The sequence below is a fragment of the Erythrolamprus reginae genome, chromosome 9 (assembly GCF_031021105.1).
Source record: "Erythrolamprus reginae isolate rEryReg1 chromosome 9, rEryReg1.hap1, whole genome shotgun sequence".
In the NCBI taxonomy this organism is placed as follows: Eukaryota; Metazoa; Chordata; class Lepidosauria; order Squamata; family Dipsadidae; genus Erythrolamprus; species Erythrolamprus reginae.
Genome location: NC_091958.1, coordinates 56,903,771 through 56,918,262, shown reverse-complemented (window position 1 = coordinate 56,918,262; position 14,492 = coordinate 56,903,771). Strand labels below are relative to the sequence as shown.

Genomic DNA, 14,492 nt, shown 5'->3' with positions numbered 1-14,492 from the left:
AGCATCTACTCCTCTCAGTCAAATAATATTTTCTCATGTTGCTTCTGATCTTTCCCTCCAACCTCAGATTGTGTCCCCTTGTTCTTGCGTTCACTTTCCTATTAAAAACAATTCCCTCCTGGACCTTATTAAAATGTTTAAAAGTCAGGAGAAAAATCATGTTTAAAAAAAACACGGATTGCACTGCCTGGCAGAGTGAAGCAAAAATGAGCATAACTGTGGCCACAACTTGCTTCCTCAGCTACCGATATTTCTCCACGGCTGAGCCGTTTGGTATGACGTCATCTAGATCGCAAGTTAACTAGATGTTAACTCAACTTTTAACTAGATCACAAGTCAGAGGGAAATGTCAGGGAAATATCAGGGAATTTCAACATGCTTTCCCCCCTGGACACCCTGTACATCGCCTCCTTTGGCAATGATGGCATTCCCGGGCACACTGACCAAGTTGAGAAGCACTGGTGCCTGAGCTCTGCAGACCAAAGACATCCACGGATGGGAGACCACTAGGAAATCCCAACGGCACAGGGGCTGGGACTGTTGCAAAGCACAACATGGAAATGGGAAACCCCATCCAAAGAGCTGCAGAGCACAGAGCCATTGGGGTTGTGTGTGTGTGTGGCTCTGTTCCAGCTTTGAGGGGGAAGACCAATCCTAGAGCAAAAGCGAGGTGCAAAAGAGCCACCCCAGACTTTGCCCTTCTGGTTGCTGAAGAACGCTGCCACCCCTCTTAAGATATGCCAATGCCGAGTCTTCGGAGAGGGGCAACATACAAATCTAATAGATAGATAGATAGATAGATAGATAGATAGATAGATAGATAGATAGATAGATAGATAGATAGATAGATAGATAAATTGCCAGGTGCCCAAATTGCGACCGCAGAGAAAAACTCATAAATCACTTTTTTCAGTGCTGTCTTACGTTTGAATGGTCCTTATACAAGCAGTCGTAAAATAAGGCTACAAGACAAATTCCTTGTGTGTCCAATCACACTTGGCCAATAAAGAATTCTATTCCATTCCATTCCTTTTCTATTCTATTCTAATTCTATTCTATTTCATATTCTATTCCACTCATTCTCCTATTCTATTCTATTCTATTCTTTTCTATTCTATTCTATTGGGTCTTTCTTCTGATGTTATGTTTTCAAAGCCGCTATTTTCGTCTTTCGTCCCCTGTCCAATTATCTTTCCTTTCTTTCACCTATCTTACATATTCTCTATCTTATATATTCTCTTCCTTTCATATATCCTCTAAGTTCACTTTCACCCTCTTTTATATTATCACATGCATCGTTCCCTCTAAGCTGAGCAGTGAGCAATCGCTCACTTAAAAATCATCATCAACTCAGAGTTTTCCAAACCTGCCCAGAAGCCGAGAGGGAACGAGTGAGAGGGAAGGAGAGAGAGAGGAAGAGAGAGAAACAGATAGAAAAAAGAGAGGAAGGAAAAGAGAAAGAAAAAGAATGGGAGTAAGGAAGAGAGAAAGAAAATCAAAATCTAGTTTGAAACTAGCTCAACTATTTAAGTGGCATTTTGATATTGATAGAGTTGCCCTATTATGAGCTCACTGTTATAGACACACAGTACAGTATTTTATTTTGAAATTTTCTGAGGCAAAACAGGGTGGGTTTTTTATTTGTTTGTTTGTTTGTTTGTTTGTTTATTTATTATTTCTGTGCCGCCCAGTCCCAATGGACTGCCGCTCAGACACTATACTTTTCCGCCCACCCCCCAAAAAATTAGAGAGAACACTGATCACATGTCTATTTTTCTTCCTATGTATTTGTGTATTGGACAAATGAATAAATAAAAAAGAATAAATACAAATTTTATACAACTGCCATATCTTACCTTAATATGAAAGTTTAAAAGCGACTGCTTTTATTCATGAATAAACGAACTACAACTTGGAAAGACATACCATGAAACAGGAGGATATAATTATTTTAAAAAACAATTCTAAAAACTTTTTTATACATATATTTTAGTCTGGATACAAACAGTAGATGAATCATCGTGCTATTTTGCCCAGACGTTTCCCTATAACATCTGGCCATCAGCTGTTGGAAACAAATTTTACTTTAGCTCAAAGTAAAAACTTGGCCTGCTACAAGCAAAATAATATCTCGCTTTGGCCATAACCACCAATTTACACCCAAAGGAGAATGAGTTGTCTGGCCGACATTTCGCTGGCCACGTCAACTAGTTAATATAGAATAAGTCTGTATGAAACGTGGATGCTTCTAGTCCACATGGAAAAAAATCTGATCTGAAGGGAGTTGGGAAAACCAGCAGCATCAACGACATAGAAACATAGAAGACTGATGGCAGAAAAAGACCTCATGGTCCATCTCGTCTGCCCTTATACTATTTCCTGTATTTTATCTTAGGATGGATTTTATCCCAGGCATGTTTAAATTCAGTTACTGTGGATTTACAAACCACGTCTGCTGGAAGTTTGTTCCAAGGATCTACTACTCTTTCAGTCAAATAATATTTTTTCACGTTGCTTTTGATCTTTCCCCCAACTAACTTCAGATTGTGTCCCCTTGTTCTTGTGTTCACTTTCCTATTAAAAACACTTCCCTCCTGAACCTTATTTAATCATTTCACATGTTTAAATGTTTCGATCATGTCCTCCCTTTTCCTTCTGTCCTCCAGACTAAACAGATTGAGTTCATTAAGTCTTTCCTGATACGTTTTATGCTTAAGACCTTCCACCATTCTTGTAGCCCGTCTTTGGACCCGTTCAATTTTGTCAATATCTTTTTGTAGGTGAGGTCTCCAGAACTGGACACAGTATTATTCCAAATGTGGTCTCACCAGTACTCTATACAGCGGGATCACAATCTCCCTCTTCCTGCTTGTTATACCTGTAGCTATGCAGCCAAGCATCCTACTTGCTTTTCCTACTGCCCGACCACACTGCTCACCCATTTTGAGACTGGTTGACATCACGCAAACCAGCCAGATGTGATGCCCTGGAGTCCCCTTGCTCTCACTCCCACTCCCTTAATCTGGAGATGACAAGGTGGATGTTGTTGAATCCTACAGGAGGAGCTGTTTGTAGCTCAGGTGTCTCTTCCAGGATCTGTTCTGCAATCTGGGAGAGAGAGAGACCGGCAGAGCAGCAAATCCGGTCACAACAAAGTGATCTCGCTTGGGGGCAGCGTCAGCTGCTTTTCACGGGCGTGCAGCAGGCTCTCCATGTGGGTGGCAATGACACGACACAGCTCCAGGCCCTGCAGGGAAAAAGAGGACGCAACAAAAGTCGGGAGGTGTCTGTCAAAGGTTTTATTCAGACCTTTAAAATCAGCACGGTCTGCCTAGTCAACTCACTCAAGCACTTCTAATGCTGTCCCATCGTAAGCTCATGGACCGTAAATCCACCCCCATCTGTGTGTCCTACTGCCCCTGTGATAGAACCTGGATGGCCGTTTTTTCAATTTATTTATTCTTTCTTTCTTTCATTCATTCATTCATTCATTCATTCATTCATTCATTCAAAATAAAATAAAGTGAACAGCTTCATATAAAATCAACTGTCTTCAATGGGGATTTTAACAATCCGACGACATTAGTAGAGGACTAACGAAAGCTTAGTTAATTTTAGCAGTTTTTAATAAATTTTAAACGTTACAGAGATCGTAATGGCTGATGCCTCTTCATTTATAAATACACCCGGAACTCGCATTTTTAGGGCAATTCTTTCTTTCTTTCTTTCTTTCTTTCTTTCTTTCTTTCTTTCCTTCCTTCCTGTTTGTCTGTCTGTCTTTCCTTCCTTCCTTCCTTCCTTCCCTCTCTCCCTCCCTCCCACTCTTTTATCTATCTATCTATCTATCTATCTCTCTCTCTCTCTCTCTCTCTCTCTCTCTCTCTCTCTCTCTCTCTATCTATCTATTTATCTATTTATTTATTGGACTTGTATGCCGCCCCTCTCCATGGACTTCGGGTGGCTCACAGCATATTAATAATAAAACAGTATACAATAATACAACTAAATCCAATTAATATAGATAGTTAATTCAAAACATTAGAAAAAGCTACACATTAAATACCATTCATTCAAGTGAAAACCACGAGCATACTACACATTCAGCGGCCAGAGGCTGGGGTCTAGTGACCCCAAGCCTGGTGGCATAAATGAGTTTTCAGATTCTTATGAATGGCGAGGAGGGTGGGGGCAGTACGGATCTCTGCAGGGAGCTGATTCCAGAGGGCTGAGGCCACCACAGAAAAGGCTCTTCCCCTAGGCCCCGCTGAGCTACATTGTCTAGTTGACGGGACCTGGATAAGACCAACTCTGTGGGACCTCACTGGACGCTGGGATTCATGCGGCAGAAGGCGGTCCCGTAAGTAATCTGGTCCAATCTGGGCTTTATAGGTCATAACCAACACTTTGAATTGCCCTCCTCTGCAGATGTGGGGGCTCGTGACAGCAAAACAAACGAAGTGAAGCCTCTGGAACGCTCCAAAGGTTGCACCCCAATACCTTAATCAGAATTATTATGAGGAAGACACCTACCATCTCAAGGTTAAGCTTCCCAAAGCCAATGGGAGGAGACAGGGAAGGAGACAGAAAGAGACAGAAAGAGACAGGAGGACAATGAGTTAAGCTTATTTCACAGGGTTTCAACATATTTCCAACAAAGTCAAAATACGTCTTAACATATCACGGAGCCAATAGGTTCTGAAAAGACGGGCCAAATTTGCTGTATTCTTAAACAATCAGGCAGTTTAAGTTAAAAAAAATAAAAGAATTCTGGCTGCAAAATCCAATCAAACCCAGAGATCGATTCTAATAATGGTTTGCCTCTTTTTCATTTTATTTTTTATTTACTTAGTTATGTGGAGCGAATAAATAAATCTTCTTCATTTTGCTTGTCATTTAGACCTTTTGTTTTGTGCTTGGCTTAAAATCTGACAACTGCTTTGTCTGAGAAAAAGCACCCAAAATGTTCACTACACATTTATTTGGCTGTGCACAAAAGACAGCTTAAGTCTTTTTTTTTAAAAAAAAATCTTCTAATTTCCCCAACAATTTCCCCAAGATGCAATTCCCTAACTATTAAAGAAAAGAAATTCAGTCATTGGAATGACAGCCTCAAACCAGCGATGGGCATACGATCAGGTACGCAGAACCAGTAGAAAAAAATTGTATTTTTAATCTTTTTTTCCCCTTCTGGACTCTGGGTCTGTTTTTCCTATTGCAGTTAATGAGGTTGGATGTGTATAATTTTAGAAGAGCTGTGCGTGCTTGTATGTGTACATACTCTTATAATTTATATAGTAGATAATGTATATTTTTGTGTGCCTGTGTGTAATATGTATGTGCACATAGGGCATAGATACGTAGAATTAAAGAGTATATTTTGGATGTTCAGTAATAGTAAATAGAGAGGGAAATTGTCTCTCTTTGAGGCAAGGAGAGGCCAGGCACCCTAACCCAAACCTTTGACATGAGTGACAGTCAAGTTGGCCACCTTTAAGACAGTCACATGACCTTTAAACCACCACCCCCGGTCACTGTCCACCTGGTCACATGGCCAGCAAGCCACACCCACAAAATAAGCCACGCTCACAGCGTGGTAGTAAATTTTTTTGCAGCCCTTCACTTCCTCAAACCCATAAGCCACCTCCTTGAGCAGATCCATCGGCAGAGAAATTGGGATGCTCTCCTGGGGCCTGGATGTCCCCTGTTATACCTGCTTAAGCTGCAGCTGTGTGATCCTGTGTGACACCAGATCTCCCAACATAATTTCCACGTAGGGGTAGCTGGATCCGGCCAAAGGTCGCTGGGTCCGAGTAGAGTGGATCTCCTTCAGGGAGAACGTCACGATGGGTTCCTAGAAGAGCGGAAGAGAAACCCTTCAGAAGAAGAGCAAGCAGACTAAACTGGGGCTCTCCAACTTTGGAAACTTTGAGACTTGTGGACTTCAAGTTTCGGAGCTGAAGGGCTGGAAAACAGCTTCAAAAGCACAGCTGACCTTGATGGGGTCAAAGGAACAAACACCTACGTGACTTTCCTTGTGGAGAAAATTCAGCCCATTCTGGTTCACGGCCAGGATACAGGGCGAAATGATGGTGGTGTTGCTGCAACTTTGGATGTAGAAGAACGAAGAGCCAAACATGGGGAAAGCGCTCAGGAGCCCTGCAACGGACGGAGGTCAACCATCAACTCAAAGAACAGCCATAGCAATAGCATTTAAACTTATATACCACTTCATAATGTTTCTCTAAGCTCTAAGTGGTTTTCAGAGTCAGCCTCTTTTGCCCCCAACAATCTGGCTCCTCATTTGACCCACCAAGGAAGGAAGGGTGGGTGGATGGATGGATGGAAGGAAGGAAGGAAGGAAAGAAGGAAGGAAGGAAGGAAAGAAGGAAGGAAGGAAAGAAGGAAGGAAGGAAGGAGGTAGAGTGCTGTACTGCAGGCCACTGAAGCTGACTGTAGATCTGTAGGTCAGCGGTTCAAATCTCATCACCGGCTCAAGGTTGACTCAGCCTTCCATCCTTCCTAGGTGGGTCAAATGAGGACCCGGATTGTGGGGGCAATAGGCTGGCTCTGTTAAAAAGTGCTATTGCTAACATGTTGTAAGCCGCCCTGAGTCTAAGGAGAAGGGCGGCATAAAAACCGAATAAATAAATAAATGTTTATTGTGCAGTTTCCAGAGAATCTGGGAGATTAGCAACCGAGAACTCTCGAAATGAGAAACCCAGGGCTGAGTTACCCCGCAAGCCTTTCTTTTGGCCAACCAGCATTCTTGCAGCTTAATTCCGGGAAGGTTGGCTGGTCTGCCCACCCTGGGAAGAAGAAGGCCTTACCTAAGAATTGGGCCCGAGCCTGGTGGGCGCTCAAGGCTTGTGCTTGGTGCATGAAGGGGGCCACCATGTCCAGCCACGCCTGAGTCTTCTGCAGGTGGTAGAACTGGGGTGGGACGTAGCCCTGGATTTCCCTTCTTGGAGGAGAAGCAGAAGGATTTGGTGAGAAGTCACAGACCGCTGAGGAAACAGAGGCACGGGGAGCTAAAGGGAGGTTCTCCACCAAGCCTCCTCTGCTCCAAGCCCAGGAGAAGGACCATCTCAAGCGTGGTGCTGCAGCCTCAGGCCCAGAAGGTGAGGATCACCCCACCCAGCCTTTACCCACTCAGCCTTGTGTCCCAGGAGTCAGCCTCCCTCTTGCCCGCGGCGTTAGCCTTGTCCAAACACCACCATAAATTCAAAGGCACCTACAAGGTAGTCAGGCCCTTCACGCACAGCTGCAGAGCAGCCAGTTTGGAGATTTGCTGCAACTGTTGGTCACTTGGCTTTGTAGGAGACGAGATGTTGAAGAGACCTTTCAGGTAGTCAGGTAGCACCTGTGACAGAGACACCACCACCACCACCACCATCATCTTAAAGGGCAGTTACTGTATTTTTCGGTGTATAAGATGCAACCTTTTCCTCCCTAAAAGAGGCTGATAATTTGGGTGCATCATCATCATCAATAATAATAATAATAATAATAATAATAATAATAATAATAATAATAATACTTGTACACTGCCCCTCTCCCAAGACTCTTATACCCCCCCAGCCCTAACTAGCTGCTAACTATCTTCCCAGCTCTTACCTTGCAGGCTCTTTCATTGTTACTCTCTGCAAAGAATGTTTTCCAAGCCCTAAGACTTTGCAGCTTTCTTTTCATTGCTCTAATTTGCTCTGAGTAAGTTTCTTTCCAGCCCTAGCCAGGTGCTAACAATGTTCCCAGCTCTTACCGGCTTGCAAGCTCTTTTATTGTTACTCTCTGCTAAGAATGTTTTCCAAGCCCACCAGATGCTAACAATCTTCCCAGCTCTTACCTTGCAGGGTCTTTTATTGTTACTCTCTGCGAAGAATGTTTTCCAAGCCCTAAGTCTTTGCAGGGTTTTTCATTGCTCTACTTGCTCAGACTGTTTCTTTCCAGCCCTAACCAGGTGCTAATGATGCTCCCAGCTCTTACTGGATTGCAAGCTCTTTCAATGTTACTCTTTCTGAATAAGTTTTTTTAAGCCTTAACCAGGGGATAAAACAATGTGCTGAAGCTGACCAGACTAAGGACGCTAGCCAGAGGAATACCTGGTCATCAGATTCTTTTCCCTATTTTCCTCCCCCAAAACTAAGGTGCCTCTTATACTCCAAAAAATACAGTAAGTCAAGTTAAGAAAGGGTGCTTGAGTCCTCTCAGAACAAACCCAAGTCTTGAGTTTTTCCTCTCCCCATTTCTTCAGAGGGTCTCACCTGGTTGTAATGCACGGTGACATAGAGTTCATTGTCAAATTTCAGCGGCTGGGCCCAAATCACACGCCGGTACCAGAACATGTAGCTGCTGTCCACGTTCTCCATTTCCAGGGTGACATCTAGGATGTACTCCCGCCTGTCCAAAGGCCGGACATTCTGATCTGGGGTGGGGAAATGGAGAGAGAGTCCATTTTTTGAAGCAACCTACACAACCCAGCAGCCCGAAGTGAGAAGTTCCCCTTTGCTGATGGATGGGCTGCCTAGTTCTCTGCCACTCCACACCCAAGTATCTGTTGAAGGAAACATCTACGCTTCTCCTGCTTAAACCAAGAGAAAGAGGCCCACCTCTCTTGGCTTTATGGGGGGGATCCCAAATATTGAGGTTAAGATGGATTACACCAGGCATAGGCAAAGTTGGCTCTTCTGTTGGAGTGGACTTCAACTCCCAGAATTCCTGAGCTAGCATGATTGGCAAATTATAGACGAGCCAACTTTGCCTACCCCTGGATTACACAAACAGGCAAAAATTAATCAGTGGTTCCAATGAATGAACTTGGTGGTACCCAACCAAGAATGAGAATCTGGGCTCACCAGATTAACCATCACATCTACCATTTCTACAAATGTTCCTGGGAATTCTACATAGAAAAGGGTGGAGCATCTTCTCAGATGGAGAAAGATCCACCCTCCCTCCCACCCTCCAACATTAGGGGCCTAAGGAAAACTGTTTATTTCTTTAAACAATATTTTTATTGAATACAAACATTAAAAAAGAACATTTAAAACATAAATACTTAAAAGATCTTAAAAGCTGTAGAGTAATAGGGTCAACAGATAAGTTAACACTGACTAAGACACTTGATAGATTTACAGATATGAACTTATTTCTACTATCCTTTCCTTTCTTTTTCCTCTCTCTCTTTACTTCTCATCTTCTTTCACTTTCTTCTCTTTTCTTTCTTCTCTCTTTCTTTAGCTTTTTCATATATATATATGTATGTATATATATATATGTATATATATATTATATATATATATATATAATATATATATATATATATATGTTGGGGTTTTTTTTGTTTTTGTTTTTGTTTTTTGCTGAATTTGAAAATTAAGGGAGACTAGGATAGATCTATTTCGGCCTTATTTTGGCCTCATCAGCTAGCCATACCCTCACTGGGACTTGAACCTGCAACCTTTGCCTTGTAAGGCAGAGAATTAATCTCCAGGCAACATTACTCAATCCTTTCAGCTCTGTACCAGGGAAGGGTTATATTTTGTGTCGAATCACCCTGGTGTATTGAAGGAACATCACAGCTCCTTTTTTGCCTCTCGTGTGTATTCCAATTTATAATTGTATACTCAAAATTCATGTACATTTGTATTGATATCTGCACATCTCTTTTATTTTATGTATCCCCCTTATTTATCTTCAATAAAGATTATATTTTTGTAAATATAAAATAAAACATTAAAATACAAACTTTAAAAAAAACCCATACGAACAAAAAAAACCCAAACCAAAACAAAAAAAAGAAAAAAACCCAGAAACAAAACAATACATTGAACCTTAGTAACCCTTTTCACGGTGTTTATTTCTTGATGCCTGGATAAGGAAAACCATTTCCCTTCTTGCCTCATCAACTCACTTATACTAGAGACAGCGAAAACGATGTATTCCCTGAAGGCTTCAGGCTGGTGCAGACCCATTTCGAAGCAAATCTCTTCTATGACATCCTGGGCCACCTAGAAACATCAATGGACAGGAAGATGCACCAATGCTCCTAGCAACTGTTCTGTCAGGCTCTCTGGTAGACTCCTCCCGAAAATTCACAGGTACAAATTTCAGACACACACGTTTGAAAATTCAAAACAATGTTCTTTATACTGAAAATTCACTTAAACCAAGCCCTCTTTGGGTATAGCAAAGAGCCCTCGTCTCCAAACAAACTGGTAATTTGTACAAGTCCCTTATCAGTTCTGTGATACTTAGCTTGCAGCTGTGAGGCAATTCACAGTCCTTCTTCTTTCACAAATGAAACACACTTTGCTCTGGTTTGGTTTCAAAGCGGGGAAAAATCAGCACACAAAAAGGTCAAAGTCAGTAAAGCAGTCATGAAACACAACGATCAGATAATCCTCCACAATGGCCAAACCCACAGGCTGCTATTTATAGCAGCCTCACTAATGACCACAGCCCCACCCAACCACAGGTGGCCTCGTTTTCTTTGATAATAATCTCTCAGTTGTTGCTGCCTATGCATCGCTCTCCGCATGCGTGGCTGTATCATTAACTCTTGTTCCGAATCCAAGGAGGAGAGAGATAATTGATCTCCTTCTGAGCTGTCTGCCCCACTCTCCTCCTCCCTGTCACTCATGTCTTCTTGGTCAGAGGAGCCTTCATCAGCAGATTCCACCGGGGGCAAAACAGGCCTGCAGCATGTGGATGTCTCCCCCACATCCACAGTCCTTGGGGCAAGAGCTGGGCCAGAGCTAACCACAACAGCAACAGGTCAAAATGCGCAGAATTTTTCTCCCAGATGAATATTCAGTCTGGATATTTGTAGAGGGCGATATAAGAAGAAATGTTAAAAAAAGAGAGCTGACCTGATTTTGTAGGAAAAGGTGATGTAGGATCTGTCTTTGGGGAAAGTAACCGAATGGACTCGGCCCATTTTGGTTGAAAGTGCATTTTGAGCAAAAAAGTTCCCAGTGGATGTAGCAAGACTACTATATGCACAGAATTGGAAAACAGAAACAGCCCCTACAACTTTAAGTTTTATAATTAAGGTCCTTGAATGCGCAGAAATGACCAAAATGACTTTGGAATTACAGGAAAAAGGTAAATCTGAATTCTACAAAATATGGGAAAATTGGTACAAATGGCTCAAACAGAAAAAAAACACATAAAAATTTAAAGGAAAAGCAAAACTAGACACTCCTTCTTTTCGTACCCAAATAAAACAAAAACATATAAATATTGCACCATAAATCGATGGAAAACAAAACCCATAAAAATGAATCCCTATCTTACTCAGAAATATGCAAAATGAACACAACATAATATACAGAACTAAAGAAAACAAACCCACAATTCCACACACTAGATACAAATACCTAATATTAGGTCGCTCGATAGTGATAGTCAACAATATGGTTGACAAATTATGTCTTCTATATCACAAAAGTTTCTAGTGAAACTTTTAATTTTGCTTCCTGAAAAGATTAGATATGGTTTTCTAGAGTAAGCTCTGGAAACCAACTCATACAGAGGAAAGAGATTATATTCTGCAAGATTTCATGGAAGGGGAGTGATATGCTAGTTGGGGCATCGTTGACACCTGAAACATGTCACTTTGGAGTTTAGTGTACACAAATTCCCCCTTTATTTGCTGGCTGCATCAGATCAGGGCTGGTTCTGGGCACTCACCGAGCAAGTCTTGATTTTGAGGTGCCTTTCGATCCCTCCTGGAAGGAGAAAGAGCTGGCGCTTTGAACTTCTTCCAGCCTTTGGTGGTGGGGGGGGAGGAGGAGGAGGAATAGCATGAGGAAAAAGCAAAATTATTAGGGACATAAACGGGAAAGTGGCTGCTATGGAGGTGCCTTGCGTGCCCATCTCTTTCAGCCCATAGCAAAGCCATAATCTCTCTCTAGGTGACACCTTCCCAGCTGATAGGATCCTTTCCTTCCTTCCTTCCTTCCTTCCTTCCTTCCTTCCTTCCTTATCGTCCATCTTCCCTTGCCTTCCTTCCTTCTCTCCCTCCCTTCCTTCCCTCCCTCCCTTCCTTCCTAACCGTCCATCTTCCCTTGCCTTCCTTCCTTCCTTCCTATCTTCCTTCCCATTCATCTTCCTTCCCCTCCCCTTGCCTTCCTTCCTTCCCATTTGTCTTCCCCTTCCTTTCTTCCTTCCCTCCCTCCCTCCTTCCCTCCCTCCTTCACTTCCTTCCTTCCTTCCTTCCTTCCTTCCCTCCCTCCCTCCCTTTCTTTCTCTTGTCAAGAACTCACCACCAAGGCTTGGAGCTCCACAGCAGTAGGAAACTCACAACGGCCCCCAAACTTGAAAGTCTTCCGCAAATTCTGCTCGCAGGCCTTGGCAATGCCTGGTGGAAGTGGCAGAAGAGAAGAAGAGGTGGGAGATTCGTGGAACGTATTAGTACATGGTACTCAACTGTTTTTGGGGTTGCCATTTATTAAACTACAAATGGTAGTTTATAACTATAAAGTTGTAATATGCCTTTAAGAGCTTTGACTGCTTTAGCCATAAGAGGGCGCTAGTACCTTTCCTTGTTGGGGGGGGAGTTTACTTTGAGATACTGTATTCTTAGCTGTGTGCAGTTTGTTAACTTTTGCTACTTTGTGTTGTAAATGTGTAAATAATACTTTGTTAAATACTAAGTCTGTATCTTTTACTGGCTGGATCACACAACTACACCACTGCAATAACTCTGCTGTGTGTATGCCGACGGTTTCGCACAAGGCTGCACCAAGACAGACTAACAGAACGTTCTCAATGGCCCATGGAGAAGTCCCCCTTGTGAGATTGACTCTTCTCCCTCCAACCTGGGTTAAGGCCCCTCTGCCCATATTTGCTACCCTCTGCAGAATTTAGAAACTGTTTCAACTCCTACCCTCAAAACGTCGCTACAGAGCCCTTCACACCAAGACAACTAGATACAAGAGGAGGTTTTTTTCCTCAAATGCCATCCTTCTGCTAAACAAATAATTCCCTCAACACTGTCAGACTTTTTTTACTAAGTCTGCACTTCTATTTCTACTAGTTTTTTCTCATCATTCCTATCATCCTTTTCCTCTTACTTAGGACTATATGACTGTAACTTGTTGCTTGTATCCTAAAATTTTCTATTAATATTGATAGTTTCTTCATTGCTTATTTGACCCCTATGACAATCATTAAGTGTTGGACCTCATGATTCTTGACAAATGTATCTTTTTCTTTTATGTACACCGAGAACATCTGCACCAAAGACAAATTCCTTGTGTGTCCAATCACACTTGGCCAATAAAGAATTCTATTCTATTCTATTTTATTCTACTCTAGATTGGAGCCAGCCCCGAAAACCAGGACAAGACGGGTGGCAATTCCCCTACTTGATTCATCCCCTAACTTTCCAAATCTGAGAACCTCCCAAGCTCCAGATTCTCTCGAATGGCAGCAGCCTTCCTCTCCAGCCGAAGAGGGGTGCTGATGGGCTGAAATCGTGGCCCGGCTGGACGCCAAGCCAGGGGTCATCCATCTTTGCCAATCACTTCCGTCCCACCGGAGGGAGTTTAATGAGAAAATAACCCTGGGCTGCAATGGGACCCAGCAGGCTTTCCTCCAGCTATAGACCGAGCAGATGGATTCATTTCCACGTTTTAGCAGATGGGAGAGCCAAGGACATTTGATTGATGAATTTTGGCTTAAGCCCTGTCAGTTTTCTCCCTCTAACAGCTAGATTTTAACACCTGCCTTGTCCTAGGAATCGAAGCATTTAATTCACTTTACATCCCCTCGGGGAGGCAAGGTTTTCTGTAGGTGAGAGAAGGAGAGATTTCCACTATTGTTAATGCAAATATGTGTGGGTTTTTAAAAAAAATAACTCTATTATTATAAATTATAAAACCCAAATCCTAAAAGACTCCAGTTTGAGCCTTTGAAACTGGAGATTAGAGACCAGGGGACAAACCCCCAAGAATTCCTCAATATATTTCTTATTGTCCTTTGTAGCTGTTTTAGGTATTTTTTTTTAAGTTAAAAGGTGAGCATATTTACTCACAGTCGCTCATGCCCTTATCACCTCGAGGTCTGACTACTGCAATGTTCTCTACATGGGGCTGCCTTTGTAGAGTGTTCCGAAACTACATATTGTGCAGAACGCAGCCACGCGAGCAGTCGTGGGCCTTCCTAAGTAAGCCCATGTTTCTCCAGCACTCCACGAACTGCACTGGCTGCCGATGGATTTCTGAACACTATTCAAAGTGTTGGTTATGACCTATGAAGCCCTACATGGCATCGGACCAGATTACTTGCAGAACCGCCTTCTGCCACATGAATCCCAGCGACTGGTCAGGTCCCACAGTCGGCCTCCTCCGGGTCCCGTCGACTAGACAATGTCGCTTGGCAAGGCCTAGGGGAAGGGCCTTCTCTGTGGCGGCCCCTCAGCCCTCTGGAATCAGCTCCCCCTAGAGATTCGTACTGTCCCCACCCTCCTCGCCTTCCATAAGAGTCTT

At 42.8% G+C, this 14,492-nt stretch overlaps 1 protein-coding gene across 1 annotated transcript in view; it reads right to left on the bottom strand.

Annotated features, from left to right (window-relative positions):
- Positions 1–3,122: 3,122 nt before the first annotated feature.
- The window catches only part of MYO15A (myosin XVA), an 82,607-nt gene continuing 71,237 nt past the window's right edge, over positions 3,123–14,492 (bottom strand). Inside the window, exons 55-63 of the mRNA XM_070760243.1 lie at positions 12,267–12,361; positions 11,692–11,769; positions 9,911–10,007; positions 8,262–8,422; positions 7,236–7,360; positions 6,828–6,961; positions 6,023–6,156; positions 5,711–5,851; positions 3,123–3,247 (exon numbers count right to left, since the gene is read on the bottom strand). Of these exons, the coding sequence (XP_070616344.1) occupies positions 3,146–3,247; positions 5,711–5,851; positions 6,023–6,156; positions 6,828–6,961; positions 7,236–7,360; positions 8,262–8,422; positions 9,911–10,007; positions 11,692–11,769; positions 12,267–12,361 (1,067 nt within the window). The 3' untranslated portion in view covers positions 3,123–3,145. The remainder of the gene's footprint in view (positions 3,248–5,710; positions 5,852–6,022; positions 6,157–6,827; positions 6,962–7,235; positions 7,361–8,261; positions 8,423–9,910; positions 10,008–11,691; positions 11,770–12,266; positions 12,362–14,492) is intronic.